The sequence below is a fragment of the Eimeria mitis genome, genomic scaffold (assembly GCF_000499745.2).
Source record: "Eimeria mitis Houghton genomic scaffold, Emh_scaff94, whole genome shotgun sequence".
Taxonomy (NCBI): Eukaryota; Apicomplexa; class Conoidasida; order Eucoccidiorida; family Eimeriidae; genus Eimeria; species Eimeria mitis.
The window spans coordinates 1-14974 of record NW_013576925.1 but is presented as its reverse complement, the minus strand read 5'-3'; the positions used below and the strand labels follow the sequence as shown (position 1 = coordinate 14974).

The 14974-nt window shown below is 48.9% G+C and overlaps 2 protein-coding genes across 2 annotated transcripts; both read left to right on the top strand.

Annotated features, from left to right (window-relative positions):
- Positions 1–5728: 5728 nt before the first annotated feature.
- Positions 5729–7609, top strand: EMH_0072350 (uncharacterized protein; the record flags this gene model as incomplete). The annotated part of the gene is made up of 4 exons (XM_013502491.1): positions 5729–6283; positions 6455–6541; positions 6954–7253; positions 7556–7609. 4 exons carry the CDS (start codon positions 5729–5731, stop codon positions 7607–7609), a joined length of 996 nt encoding a protein of 331 aa, XP_013357945.1.
- Positions 7610–10704: 3095 nt separating this feature from the next.
- EMH_0072240 (uncharacterized protein) lies at positions 10705–13116 on the top strand (the record flags this gene model as incomplete). The annotated part of the gene is made up of 5 exons (XM_013502490.1): positions 10705–10932; positions 11116–11310; positions 11455–11514; positions 12317–12404; positions 12644–13116. The coding sequence occupies 5 exons, from the start codon at positions 10705–10707 to the stop codon at positions 13114–13116; spliced, it is 1044 nt and encodes a 347-aa protein (XP_013357944.1).
- Between the last annotated feature and the right edge of the window lie 1858 nt (positions 13117–14974).

Sequence of the window (14974 nt, the reverse complement as noted above, 5' to 3'; positions counted from 1 at the left end):
AAAAAAAAAAAAAAAAAAAAAAAAAAAAAAAAAAAAAACACAAGTACCCAACATCTCCTTTGAATTCATTTTCTTCCATAGCTGCAAGCAGCAGCGAAGATCTTTGGCTATCAACACGAGCATCAGGCGGTAATGTATTTCTTGTTAAAAAATATATTATATCTCCTTTGTATGAAACTACTTTCTCTAGGGGCTCTATGTTGACCTTCATCTGTAGAGAAAAACAAATAAAGAAAAAATTAAAATACACAGATATCGCTTGCTGGGTTTTTTTCTAGGCTTTGTAAGAAAAAAGTTTATATATATATATATATATATATATATATATATATATATATATATATATATATATATATATATATNTATATATATATATATATATATTCTATTAAGTACAAACGGAAAGAGGTAAAAAGAAGCAAAAAAACAAAAGAAGAAAAAAACAAAGAAACAGAAAAAACTAAACAGAAATAAATAAATAAGAGCAGCAAGGGAAACGCATAAATATAAGAGATAGAGAGAAAGAGACAGAGACAAACAAGTATAAAGAAGAGACACACACAAACAAATCAACACACAATGCAGCAGCAGCAGCAGCAGCAGCAGCAGCAGCAGCAGCAGCAATTGCAGCAGCAGCAATCGTAACAGAAACAGCAGCAGTAGCAGCAAATGCAGCAGCAGGAAAAACAGCAACAGCAGCAGCAGCAATCTCAGCAGCAGCAAAAGCAGCACCATCACAACCAGCAGCAGCATTAGCGGCACCATCACAACCAGCAGCACCAGCAGCCACAGCAGCGACAGCAGCAGCAGCAGCAGCAGCAGCAGCAGCACCAGCAGCAGCAGCAGCAGGAGGAATTACCTTGGTAGCTGCATGCAGCTCTGTGAGAGGCATCTCTGGCGGGTCTGTTTTTACTGTGCGCGGCTGCGGCGGCACCATTTTCGTTTGGTTGTTTAAATTTCTTTTTGCTGCAAACAGAGGAAAGTTGGGGTGTACGTACACCTGAGATCTGTGTAAACACAAAGATAATCTCGGGTGTATAGGCACCTCAAACGGGTGGTTTTTATGCTGCAGTGAAACAACACCTCTCTTATATACACGCAAAGGGCTATACCCAGCAGCAGACAGCGGCAGCAACCGGCGGCCAGCAGCAGCAGCAGCAGCTGTGGCTGCTGCTGCTGCTCCACCCTGCATCCCCCCGGAAACGCCTCGTGAGCAGAACGCAGCTGGTGCTGCTGCTGTTCCTGCTGCTCTTGCTGCTGTTGCTGGGGTTGCTGCTGCTGCTGCTGCTGCTGCTGNTGCTGCTGCTGCTGCTGCTGCTGCTGGCCCAAGGCCTCGCGTACACCCCACAAGACCCTCCGCAAAGACTCTCCGCCCCTGGATCTGCCGGGGGTCTAGCTGTGCTGCAAGGGTCGCTTGCAGCAGCAGCAGCAGCAGCAGCAGCAGCAGCGACAGCAGCAGCAGCAGCAGCGGCGGCAACGGGGGTTGCAGAGAGGTGCCCCTAAGCATCTGCTTCGGGTCCCCTGGTATCAAGGGGCCCCACTGGGTTGTGTTAAAGAAGAAATAAACGCAAAAGAGAGAAAAGGCATCAACAAGCTCAGGGTTCTGCTGCTACAGTGTACATACACCCTACACGCTAAGCCAGCAGCAAGAGAAGCAGCAGGAGCTGTATTGTGTATTCTGATGTTGCGGCAGTAAAGCAGTTGAATATGCAAAGAAAATATACTTGTTAACACATGCTCACCTTTGGTTTTAAAAGAGGTGTAGCAACAATTAGGGTTTAGGGTTTAGGGTTTAGGGTTTAGGGTTTAGCGGCGGAGCAGAGTGATGATAGACACGGGAGAGGCTGTTGGTGTGTTGGGGGCGGGCCTACCTTCTGCTGCTTATTTTTGTTGTTTTCCTTGAAGACGGCCTCAAAAGAAAGAAAACCCCTAAAGAAATAACTGAAACAAAAGTGCAAAACACAAACAGCTGCGTGTTGCTGCCAGCAGCAGCAGCAGCTGTACATACACCTCCCCGAGCCACGGCCGAGCGCTGCCGCCGCTGCTGCCTTCACAGCTCTATAGCAACATCTATATATGAAAATATAGAAAATTTTTATTTATTTCGTTTATTAATAACAATTTCACGCAATTCAACTTATTTATACACCCCATCTTCCTTATAATCACGCCCCTTACTAGCAGCCCGTACACCCTGCAATAGATAACGAAACCTACTTGTGCTCCAGTGGTGCCAGGCCTTACACTCCATTGAGCCCCCCGATAGTAAATTTACACAAACACCGATTTGCATTCTCCAAGAGCTTGCATGTAGGTGTATGTACACTGCACGAGCTGCTCGCATCGTTTGTACACTGTACGAGCTGCACGCAAGCGCACGTACACTGCACGAGCTGCACGAGTGTATGTGTGTGTGCACACCGCACGAGGTAGACGCATCTCTTGTGGTCTGCACGAATTCCAAGGAGCGTGTATGTACACTACAAGCGCTCCACGCATGTGTATGCACACAGCGCGAGTTGCACGCATTGCTTGACCCCCCAGTGCCAACCACAGCTCCCCGTCAGACGGTGTGATTCTGTGATTAAAATCCTCCGCCTATTTGCAACTACAACATCTGTTTTGCAACGCAACAGCACCGGCTAGCCAGTAGCATTTCGCGGCACTCCGGCGCGCAAGTTCACTTCTCTTGGTGAGGATAGAGAACCGCCTAAGCCACAGCAAATCCCTAAGTCAAATCCTACAGATACAAGCATCCTCAGAACCCATAACTTATAAGTAAACTAAGCTGTAGTCAACGAAGAAGCTTTTTGTGGGGTCCCAATAACCAGCATACACACGACCATGGATGCACCCTCTGAAAGATCCCGAGATATCTGAGCGTTAGATTTCCATTACGCCCAGGCCCTTGTGCACATATCCGCCAGACAAAAGTGTATTTGAATATATAAGCAGTCTGTCCGACAGATTACTGCAAAAGCACGGCTAAACAGAAGTACAGGAGGCTAGGGTCGCTGCCATCATTTATGCTGTTGGTCGTCGCCGGCTGCACTCTGCCAACGCAAGCCCTCAGAGTGGCGTGTGCTGAGCAGCAGCTAAATCTCTCTCTTCATCATAGATGATGAGGGAACACCTTCGCTGCAAGTATCTCACAGCACGGGCTCGCGCCTACCTGCAGCATCGATCCCCACCTGATGGGGGTACCCGGGCCAAGCACAGGGGGGAGTTCAGCCCCGCCTCTTAATTTCGTAAAGAATGAAAGTGGTCTCGGCAGCGACGCCAGATTGGTAGAGGGAAGCGCACAGATCACACCAGAAATAAATTGAAGCGCGGGAGCATGTATATACAAATAACATTTCCTTCGTTTGTTTTGCGGGGAGACGCCAGGGAAATTTTTGACTTATTTTATGGTGGACGGCTTCCAAGAAGCAGTCCCGTACAATGGTAACAGCGGCCGAACTGGACCTCCATTCTATCCCCGTAGTTACACTGATCATAGTTTCATCTCTGCAGACAGCAGGAGCTGTGCTAAGGAGTAGACCGATATGCTGCCCTTCTACGCCGGGCCGTCAGGTGCCAGATCCATGCCATAGCCGGTGTCAACAGGCTATGGCGTGGTAACACCAGCAACTCCTCAGCACTATCACAGAGTTGTATACACGTAAAGTCGAGTCGAGGAGCGGTTTCGGTGTTGCTCTCTCTTATCCCCTCCCCTGACCCGCATGTTGCTTGTCGCCATCTTTGCTTTCCTGGCCAGGCACACCAGAGTCTTACTTCTCCAGCTCCCTAGCTGTTTTCATGAGCAGATGATATCAAAATATGTGACTTGGTTCACTGCAAGAGAAGCAGCTGTGCCTCTGTATGCTTTCCTTTGGCTTTTCTGTTGCCTGCTGTTGTATCCTGTACTCCCTTCTCCCCTTGGGAAGGGCGGGTATTCACAGTCCCTCTGTTCAAGGCTTGGCTTATGTACAGCCATGGAGATACGAGAAGCAGTTTACAGTGATAAGTTTCTGCAATTCACATATGTATTAATTCCTGAGTTGCCTTTGTCTGGATTCTATAGATTGTATGTATGCATGCAGATGAGCGTCAGGGGCCAAGAGAAAGCTCCACATCGCCTAGGCGGCAATCTCGGAGTGGACACTCAGGTCGTGGTCTGGCCGATCGTAGAAATAGAAAAGTAATTTAGTGCCTAATCAAGTGGGGAGGTGCTGCTTAGGACCGGCCTCCATGGGAACCACTTCACCATCTAGCTAGCCGCCTGGTGTACTGCCACCTTGGCGGCAGCAGTTCGGCACACAACAGAGCGTCATCTCACCCTGAGCTGTTCGTCTAAACCACGAAATACACAAATTTGAAGTGATCCATCGGGTTTTCAGCTGTCCGTGAGCGGAAGCCGCCTTTCTGCTGCTTCCTTTAAGCGACTAAGCGATGCCCTGATGGTGGCCCCGAGCGAGTTGGTGGAGATGAAAGACATCATAGAATGTCTGAGTAAGAGTTAGCTCCAGGAGTTAACTCTTACGTAGACATTCTACGTTCCTCATTCTATCTGTGATCGAAACGGCCCGCGGTACCGATATTCAAGTTTGGAGCAACCACAACACACGGTGTATTCTTGCTGTTCACCCACCCTTTTCCCGCTCCGGCGTACTCGACATCGGTAAGTTTGAGGCCTAGGAGGCTTTCGGTTATCACTTCACCCGTCAGCTGTGTCGATGCTAGTGGTGACAACCTTATCGCATGCACACAAAAGAAGGATCGGGGGTGTAGGAGACGGGACCAATACCCCCAGCCGCTGCTTACTCAACTCAAGCTACTCAGGGTAAGAGCCCCAAAAAGGCCTCCCATTCAGTGTCCAGCCACCGTGGAGCAGCTGCACAAATGCCTGTTGCTGACGCGGAGATGAGACTGTCTGTACATATATGCCTTATATAAGCCTTGCTACAGCGGCTCCTGTGAGCCACCCGGCGTCCCTAGACACCTCATCCTCCTTTTGCTGCATGCAGGAACACCGTATACAACTGTTAAGCACTGGCTTGGCTCTCAGTAGCCAGCCTGCACGCGGGGAGAAGTGGTTCTGGTGAGGCCACCAAGACTTAGCCACGGTGTACTCGGTGTGAGTTCAGTGGTAATACACCTCACTCGAAGACGAAACAACCGTAAAAAAGCTATTTTAAGAGTTTTCACGATAAAATAATGATTTAATTACTACAATTCAAATGTTATTCTATTTTTTTTAGCTGGGAGGCTATTTGTACTACTGAAGCCAAGCAGAGGGCAGTGCTGGTTTGAGTCAGTCAGCTGGCGGTGCTGGCGCCTGACGCGCTGCGACAGAAGAAACAACAACAACAACAATTTTTCCTTGAATTTAAACTAAATTTACTGTTTTTAATGAAATAAACAACAATAACAGACAAATGCACGTAAAGGGGATTCCTAGCAGCAGAGGCTCTGGGGTCCTGTGCTTCGTTTGCGGCTGCTGCAGGCCGCTGCTGCCGTCGCTGACTGCTGCAGCTCTGCGTGTTCTCTTTAACATATTTCTGTGTTTGTTTTCTCTTTATAAACAAATCCTCTTGGCTTTGTATAAACAATATCTACACCAGCTCCATACACGACAGCAGCGGTCCAAACAAAATACGCACAGGGGCCCCCAGCAGCTACTCAAGGATCAGGGGCCCTCCTACGCTGCCGCTTCTCCCTCTGCATTTTCTTTTTTTGTGTTGCTGCAATGATGCTTTCAGAGGTTGAGTCCTGGGTAGCTGACGACTCTGACAATCCCGAAGTGGATTTAGGGCCCCCAACAGATCGGGGTCCCCCCGAGGGGGGCCCCTGGGGGCCCCCAGAAGCCTCGTTGGGGGCCCCCCCCCGGGGCCTCGCAGCCTCTGCTGTTGACCTCGATGACTTCCTTGGGGACTATGAACAGTCGCAGGCTTCTGTCTGGTCTACAGAAGCAGACTTTGATATACCGCCGGTGGTGCCATCTCTTCGTGAGGAAGCAGCAGCAGCAGCAGCAGCAGAAGCAAGAACAGCAGCAGCAGCAGCAGCAACAGCTGTAAACTCAAAACCCCAATCAACATCAGCAGCAACACGAGACAAAGCTAGCTGGCCTCTTCTTCACCGCGAGACCTTCTCTGGGGGAACATTCAGCAGAACCTCTGGGGGCCCCATGGGGGCCCCCGTTGAGGGCCCCCTGGGGGGCCCCCAAACAGTATTTGGACAGGGGCCCCCTCCTCGCTGCTCCTCTCCTGGCTTCAGCTACTGCGATAAAATACCCTTCAACTGCGTGGGGGGTCTGGGCCGCATGCGTTGGGTTGAGGGTTCGTTTGGGGGTTTGTTTAGTGGTGATACATTACGGGGTGCATGCAGGGAGTTATATTCTTCTGTGTTTTTATCTTATTTATTTGTTTTTGTTTTATTTGTTAATGCTTGGGTGCTGCTGCGCTGGCTATCCCAGTCCCCTGTAGACAAACCCCTCGTTGCTGCTGAGCTCTTCGTCTCCTGTATGCTTATATTTGAGGTTTCTCTTCGTTCTCTCGTCCTTGTAAGAAATACACCAAAACCCTAAACCCTAATATAAACCCTAATATAAACCCTAATACAAACCCTAATACAAACCCTAGTCCAAACCCTAGTCTAAACCCTAACACAAACCATAATATAAACCCTAATACAAACCCTTATCTAAACCCTAATACAAACCCTAATGTAAACCCTAATACAAACCCTAATCTGAACCCTAGTCTAAACTCGAATTTAAACCCTATTCAAAAGTTGGGGCCCCCCAGGGGCCCCATGGGGCCTGCTAGGTCCCTTTGGGGGCCCCCGAGGGGCCCCCTGGGGGCCCCTGTTTTTGTTGTCATGTTATCTTCTGTGTAAATGGGGGTTGACTGAAGAAGGCTGCAGTTTGCATTGCATCTGNTGCTGCTGCTGCTGCTGCTGCTGTTGCTGCACAGGGGCCCTCGTGTTTCTCCTCGAGCGCTCATCTTTTTGACTGCACCATCACGACCCTCTCAGTGGTTTTGTTTCTTAACAGCGGTGACATCCGCGTTCTATTCCGGGGTTCTCCAGGGCCTTCGTTGCCCCCAGAGGGGGACGCTGGGGGGCCCCCTGGGGGGGCCCCCGGGGGCCCCCGGGGCCCCCGTACCTCCCCTGAGGCCCCCGATGACTTCCTGAGGGAACTTTTGACGGCGCTGCGGATCGCTACGCAAGTTGTGCGTTTGGTGCCGCTGGCGATGCACCAGAGACGCGCGAAGGTGAGAAACTAAGAAAGCTTTAGGGGGTTGTAAAAACACCCAACACACCAGGGGCCCCTGGGGGCCCCCGGGGGGCCCCCAGGGGCCCCTGAGGTCACCTTAAAGGGGTCTAAGAGGGAACGAAGGGGTGTTAAAGGGGCCCCCAAAGGTGTTAAGGGGGCCATTAGGGAGCCTGCTTAGTATACACAGTTCCTTGTAGCATGGAGTGTACAGACTGTTGCTGTATTGCTGCTGCTGCAGCAGCAGCTGCTGCTGCTGATGCTAATGCTGCTGCTGCTGCTGCTGATGCGCCTGTGCTGCAGCTGCCCCGTGATGGGGTCGACTTCTCCCGCTTAGACCCCCACGACGATCTCTGATTTTTTCTGTTGTCTCCGTGGGGCCCCAAGGCCCCCCAGAGGAGTGAAGAAGATAAATTTATTTATATATTTAAAGGAGTGAACAGAAAATATATATATTTATTTATTTATTTATCTCCTTAAAGGAGTTGAACAGAAGGAAATGTTATTTAGTTCAGTACAGGTGTTAGGGAGAAGTAAAAAGAAAAAAAAATAAAAATTTATTTTATTTTTTATCTTTATAAAGAAATGAAGAGAAAAGAAAGTTATATAACTCCATAAAGAAGTAGTAAACAAAGAAAAAAAAAAGAAATCTTATTAACATATTAACTCTATAAAAGAGTAAAAAAAAAAGAGAAACGAAGAAGAACATAATCTATATATTTATATAAAATATAGATAAACAAAGAATATAAACAAATAGTTAATTTTATTATTATTTTCATACAAAACATAAAAAACGAAATTAATTTATACGCGGAGACAAAATTGATGGATTTCTTTTTTCTTTGTTTAATAAAAAGAACAGAATACAAGTTTGTTTACTCCTTAACCCTAAACCCTAAACCGAAAAAATATATATTTAACTCCTTAGACAACATAAACAACCACCTTTTTTGTATCAGGGGCTGGAGGGGCCCCAAGAGAGGCCCATGGGGGCCCCCACATCCCCCTCTATCTCCCTGTCGTGGTGTAAGCACAACTGCATGCATCGCGCAGGCCTTGTAGGGGCCCCTATAGGGGCCTCCAGGGGCCCCCGTGGGGGCCCCTGTGGGGGCCCCCTTGAGGCCCCATGTTAGGGCCCCTATGGGGGCCCCTGTGGGGGCCCCGGTTGGGGCCCTGGATACCTGCGAGTTTTGTGAACCCTTTTGGGGGCCCCCAGGGGCCCCTATTGGCGTTGCTTTTTTTAGCCCTGATATTATAAGGGCCCCCAAATATATTTATTATATATCTTGAATACGGATAAAGAATTCTTGTTGAAATAAATAAAAAAAGCTGAGGATATACAGAGTTGCTATCTTCTCTGTCTTAACAAGTGCAGCACAAAGAACTCCAAGGGGTACAGAGGGGCCCCCTTAGGGGCCTCTGTACCCTTTGGGTCTCTTTAAAGAGGGGGCCCCTATAAGCTGCTAGCCACCAGTGGCAGCAGGAAAGAAGAAGATAGATGGGGTTTGTTTCTCTTTCCCTCTTCTTCCTTTATAGCGAGAGACACAGTGTACGTACACCGGAGACTGCGGGGGTGGCCCAGTGGTTGTTTATTATTACTATTATTATTATTATTATTGTTGTTATTATATTAGGAAGATAGTTATTAGTTGTATTCTTCTTAGTATTTATAGCGATACAAATACTGATACGTATGAGTTTTATTGTTATGGGTGGCGGGCAGCGCCTGCGCCCCCAAGCGAACTGCTGTAGCTGCTGCTGCANGCTGCTGCTGCAGTGGCAGCGGCGAACGCAGAGAATAGCCTCAGGTGTACTGCACACCGTCCTTTAGGCTTCTGGGGCAGCTGTATCTTGAGGCCTGTGTTGCTGCTTTTGTGAATCCTGTTTATACAGCTCAGGTGCGTCAGGTGTATCTGCAGCTCTTATTGTTTTGTTTCTTCTGCCTCTCTGTGTCTCCTTTTCTAGCTGAGGGGGACGACCCAGGAGGGGACTGGGAGGGATTAAGGAGTTTCTCGGCTTAGTTTTGCCAGTTAAAGTGGAGGGTTTAGGGTTTAGGGTTTAGAGTTTAGGGTTTAGGGTTTAGGGTTTAGGGTTTGGGGGGCATGCGGCCTCAGAGGCCACCACGCGTACGGTATCGGCTCCAGGGAGCGGGGATCGATGTGGGGGGGCTGCGCTGTATATACAGTGAATACACTAGAAGGTGAGTATTGAAATATCAGCACAGAAGAGGAAAATATAATTTATAATAAAATATAGAAATAAAGCAGCAACAGGTAGCAGCAGCAAAGTTTCTTATTCTGTGTCCGCCTGCTGCTGCTGCTGGGGCTAGGCGGCAGCGTGTCGTTGTTGTTTGTGTAGTTCTTGCTGCTGCTGCTGCTGATTTGGGGCTTTCTGTGTGGCTGCTGAGGAATTCAGCAGCAACATGAATGTTTAAAAAACAAATTTATATTGCATGCGGAGCTCCTGCTATTTTATTTACCCCTCTTTTCGTCGCTGCGGCTCCTCCGTCTCTAGCGGTCCCTCTCTGCCTCTGATGCCCTGGGGCCCCCAACAACGAGTGCTGATGATTGCATGCATTTTTTCTTTAAACAGCGATGAGCACTCCTCTGGGTCTGCTCTCTTTCTTCCTCGGCAGCACCAGTGGGATCCCGCGGCTGCTACTGTTGTTGCTGCTGCTGCTGCTGCTGCAGCAGCTTCATATTGCTGCTGAAGCCGCACAGAATTGGAGCGCTATTCATGCAGACTCTCCTTCATCCAGTGGGGTAGTTGTGGGGTCTCAGCGGGGCCCCAAGGGGTTTCGTAGTGGCAGCAGCGGTGTGGGATCGATCGATCCCAGCTCATCAGTGCAGGTGTCGACGCCAACGAGGGAGTCTGTGGTTGGGACTGATGCAGCAGCAACAGCAGCAGCAGCTGCTGCTGCTGCATCTGCAGCAGCAGGAGTAAAAGCAGCCGCATCAACGCGAGTTGGCCGTAAAGATGATTCTCCTTTTTCTAAGAAAGCTTCTCAACGTGCTATTGCAAGACAAAGATATAAAGAATTACTATTCGATCTAGGAGATGCATCATCTGAAGCATCAAGTACAGGTATAGGGATAAAAGCATATTCAAAAGGGGGAGCAAAAGCAAAAGCAAAAAAAAAAGGAAGAAATACTTTCTGGTTAGTTGTATTGGGGGTTCTTGCTGCTTTTGGTGCTGTCACTGTACAACATATAAGAAGAAAGAAAACACTTTTTCAACGCCTAGATCGTATAGAGCCGCTAGCAGCAGAAGCTGATCAGCTAGCTGGGGGTATAGCTACAGAGGAGAGTTCAACAGCAAAAGATGCAATACATAATTGTATAGAAGAAGCAGGAAGAAACAAAAAAATGTTATTACAATTACAACAAAATAAATATCGTGTACCTTGGGCATCAGCAACAGAACAAAAACTCTTAAAAAATACACGCGAAATGCTTGATGAGGCGGTGAGCGCTATGCGTTCTCTGCATACAGCAGCGAGAGAATCTGTGAAACAGGTACAGGAAGCAATACCTGCTGCTGCGGTGTCTGTACAGTGGGCAGAGGAAGCAGCACCACATATTGCTGCACTTGTTAGTGAAGATTACTCTCAAGCTTTGCTGCTGCTGATGCGATCGCTGCAGCAAGACGCAGAGGAGCTTCAGAACGAAGCAGCAGAGGTACGCAGCCACAGCAGCGAGGCTTTGCCTTTTAGGAATGAAGCTGATGGGTCTAGGTTTATATCTACACGTATGCAACTACAATATAGTTGGGCTATAAGAAGAGGAGTTGCTCTGAATAACAATGCTGCAGCAGAATTACAAGAACAAACATTTCCTGCATTTCAAAGTGTTGCAATACAGCTCATCGAGCAACAAATACAAGCATCAGCACAATCTATAGATAAAATAGAAACTATATTCGAAATGCATGAAGAGGATATAAGAGCTGCTGCCATGGGGGGTACACTCAAGGTGGGGGGGACCCTCATGCAGGTGCAGCAGCAGCTGAAAGCGATAAAAAAGAAGCAGAATGTGCTACAGAATATAGGAGAACAAGTGAAAGACAGAAAGAGTGTAGCAGATGTCGGTGTGCTGCATGCAATGGCGAAAAAAACTTTTGATGAATTGGGGCTTTTACTGGCTGAATGTGAAAAAACTATGCAAGCTCTGCCGCAGAGGGGGTTGCTGGTGGTTGTGCAGGAGCAGATGGGTGGGGTTGTACAACGCCCCTTGGCTCTGGCTAGGAGACATGTAGTTAATGTAAAAGAAATATTACATAAGATAGAAACAGAAGTGAAAAAAGGAACAAGAGTAGATACAAGTGTACGCCTCAGTGGTCGGTGGCCTTATCTATGTACAAGCGCACTACAGAAGATAATGATGGGCTTGAAAGCAGCAGCAACAGAAGCATCTGATAATGCTGCAGCATGTGAAGCTGCAACAAAAGCTATTAAACAAAAACAATCAGCAACAGAAGCAGCAGAGGCTGCAGCAGAAGCCCTAGAAACAGCTAATCGTGTATTCAAGGCAAGATGTACAGCCGAGCAGCTCGCTATGCAATTCTATCTTCTGCATGCACTGGAGGCAAATATAGCAGAAAGTACCCAGGCTATTCTCTTATTCAAAGGCGACGTTGAAAAGGGTCTAGGGGGCCCCCAAGGGGGGGGGCCCCATGATGGCGTCCATGGGGATCATGCAGCAGACAGCCAAGGAAGGGGGGGGCCCACCAACCCCATGCAGAAACAGATAATGAAGCTGAGACAAGACCTTGATTTGCAGTTAGCGTTTATAGAAGAGCTAACAAGTCTAGAGAAGATAGCAGAAGTAGCAGCAAGACTGAGAAGCCGTACAAGGAAAGTTGTACATATGTCGTATACTTCTGCATGCGGTCTATCAACAGAAGANAGAGATAGAGGAGCAGCTAGAAGAAGAAGAAGACCAAGATCAAGACATATTGTATCATCCATTGTATCGGATACAGATGCTGAGGCAGATCATGCCTCTGATCGTGCTGCTGCTGTTCCTGCTGCTGCTGCTGCTTATCCTCCTGCTGCTGCTGCAGATACTGCTGCTGCAGATACTGCTGCAGCTGATGCTGATCCTGATCGTGCTTGATGCAGCGGATACTCCTCCTATAGCATCGCGCAAGAGTGGGGCAGCAGCAGCAGCTGATGCTGCTGTGGCGGCGAAAGCTGAGGCCTCACCACCTGTTGCTGCAGCAGCTGCCCCTGTGGCTGCTGCTGCAGATGATGGATCAGATTAAACTGTTGTTTTGCTGCTGCTGCTGCTGCACAAGGCAGTGTTCGAGCTGCTGCAGCACATACCCGTGATGCTGATCGAGATGCTGGGACACCTAATCTCGGTTAAACTACTGATCCTCATGCTGCAGGCGGAGCAGCAACAGCAGCAGCAGCTGGTGGAACACCAGCAGCTGGTGCAGCAGCAGCAGCGGGTGCAGCAGCAGCAGCAGCAGCTGAGGCATCTCGGGAGCGGCATCTTTGGAAGATGTCGAGGGCGCTGCTGTACAGGCAGAAAGGAGTAGGGCCATCAACAGCATTCACAGAGGTGCTGCTCAGCTGCGTGAAACCAAAGCAACATATTCAGCAGCAGCAGCAGCAGCAGCAGCAGCAACAGCAGCAGCAGCAGGTGCTGGGCCACGGCGCCGCTGAGGCATCTGCTGTCTGTACACCCCACGGACTTGTGCTGTCTGCAGCGAGAGACGGAGATGCAGGATCGTCTCCTTTGCCTCGATCCCGGGGCACCGAGTGGAGGGACACACAGATGGAGACGTTTCACCGTCATCGGCTTCAGCGCACAACAGCAGCAGCAGCAGCAGCAGCAGCAGCAGCAGAGGAGCTCTGACAGAGCCATACGGGGGCAAGTGCGGGTCTGCGTCGGCGAGGCGGATGAAGCAGACGACTCTCTTTAGCTTGCTGGGGCTCGAGCACATCTCCTCTAGCCAGCTGAGGGCCCCCAGAAGGGATGAAGGGGGGCCCCTCACCCAATTATAGTATCTTTGCTCTTTATTCAATTGCTGCAGCGCGCCGACGTGCTGTATGCAGCTGCTGCGTCGTTTGCGCAGCTGCAGCATCAGTTGCTGCTGTTTGCTGCTGCAAGAAGCAGCTGCTGCAGCATGCGTGTAGTTCTAAAACATATACAAGGCCCCCAACGGGCCTCCTGATGTCATAGAGACCACGGGGGCTGCTGGCTGCCTGTGGGGTCCCCGCCGCGCTGCAGAGGTGAGCTGTAGCTGCGGTGTTATCTTAATGGGGCCGTGAAGGAGACAAGAGAAGGAGGAGGAGTATGTTGTGCTGTCTGTCTCCTTTGCCTTTGTCTACTTTGTATGGATGTAACTTTTGCGCGTTTGTCTCTCTAGCTCCTTTATATTATTATTATAGTTCTATGGCCGTGTCTTCTGTGTGTATGTATGACGTCATATCTTGACTCTACTATCGTTCTGTACTCATCTATATCTTTCTGCTGTGTTGGCTCTTCTCTGCCTCATGATCTTCTTCCTTCTCCGGTGGTACGCTAGCAGCATGCAGCCACGTTTTTTTTTTTCGGGGCTGCATGCTCAAGGCAGGGCGGCCTCGCTGTCTCCTCGCGGCAGCGCAGGATCTAAGTGACCACGCAGCAATCCAAAGGCGGGCCTGCCTCTGCACGCTCTTGAAGAGGGCCCCCTAGGGGCCCCTGCGAGGAGACCACCTCGCGGGGGCCCCTAGGGGGCCCCAGCAAGGGGACAACCTCGGGGGGCCCCAGCGGCACTGGGGCCCCCTCCATTTTCTAGCGCATTTTTCACTTGTGCCACTCTGTTTAGTGCTGTACAACTAATTCTTATATAATAATTTCATGGGGTGAAGATACAACTAAGTCATAGATGTAGTTCAGTTTAAGCCCCCCACAACCAAAGATAGGGATAGCTATGGATGCAGCAGCAGAAGGAAGAGAAGAAGCAGCAATCCCTGAAGCAAAAGGCTGCAGCAACAGCAGCAAGCAGCAGCAGCTATTGTAGGTATAGAAATGCACCTTACGCCCCCCCCCCACACAGCCAAACAAAGAGACATATGTAGCTGTAGCAACATAGAGAACACGAGAAGCAGCAATCGCTGCAGGTGCAGCAGCAAACGTAGCTAGAGGAGCTATACGCAGGGGCAGGTGTAAGTGCTACAGCAGGAAGAACAGAAGAAGCTGCAGCAGCCGCAGCAGCAGCAGAGCGCAGGAGAAGGCAACGAGAGGTGTGTCCCCTTGACGCCTGAAAAGGAGACAGAGGAAACGCGTGAAGGATGAAGCGATACAAGGGTTAAATAACCCCAAACCCTAAACCCTAAACCCTAGGGGCGAGAGAGCACTCGTAACAATTCAGAATAGAGCAAACGCATCACTCATCTACATGGCAACCAGCGAAGGGTGTATATACGCACTATGTATGCGTATAAACGAATATATTATACATATACATATTATATATGAGTGCCTCCATTACAGCAATAACAACAACAACAACAATAACAACAACAATAAAGCAAAAACAAAAACAGCAACAGCAACAACAAAACAAAAACAACAACAACAGTAACAACAGGGGATACGGCCTTCGTCCACCGGGAAAAGATCAAGTGGCGGTTGTGCTAGAAAGCATGCAATTTCTATGATGCTATATATATATATATATATATATATATATATATATATATATATATATATATATATATATATATAT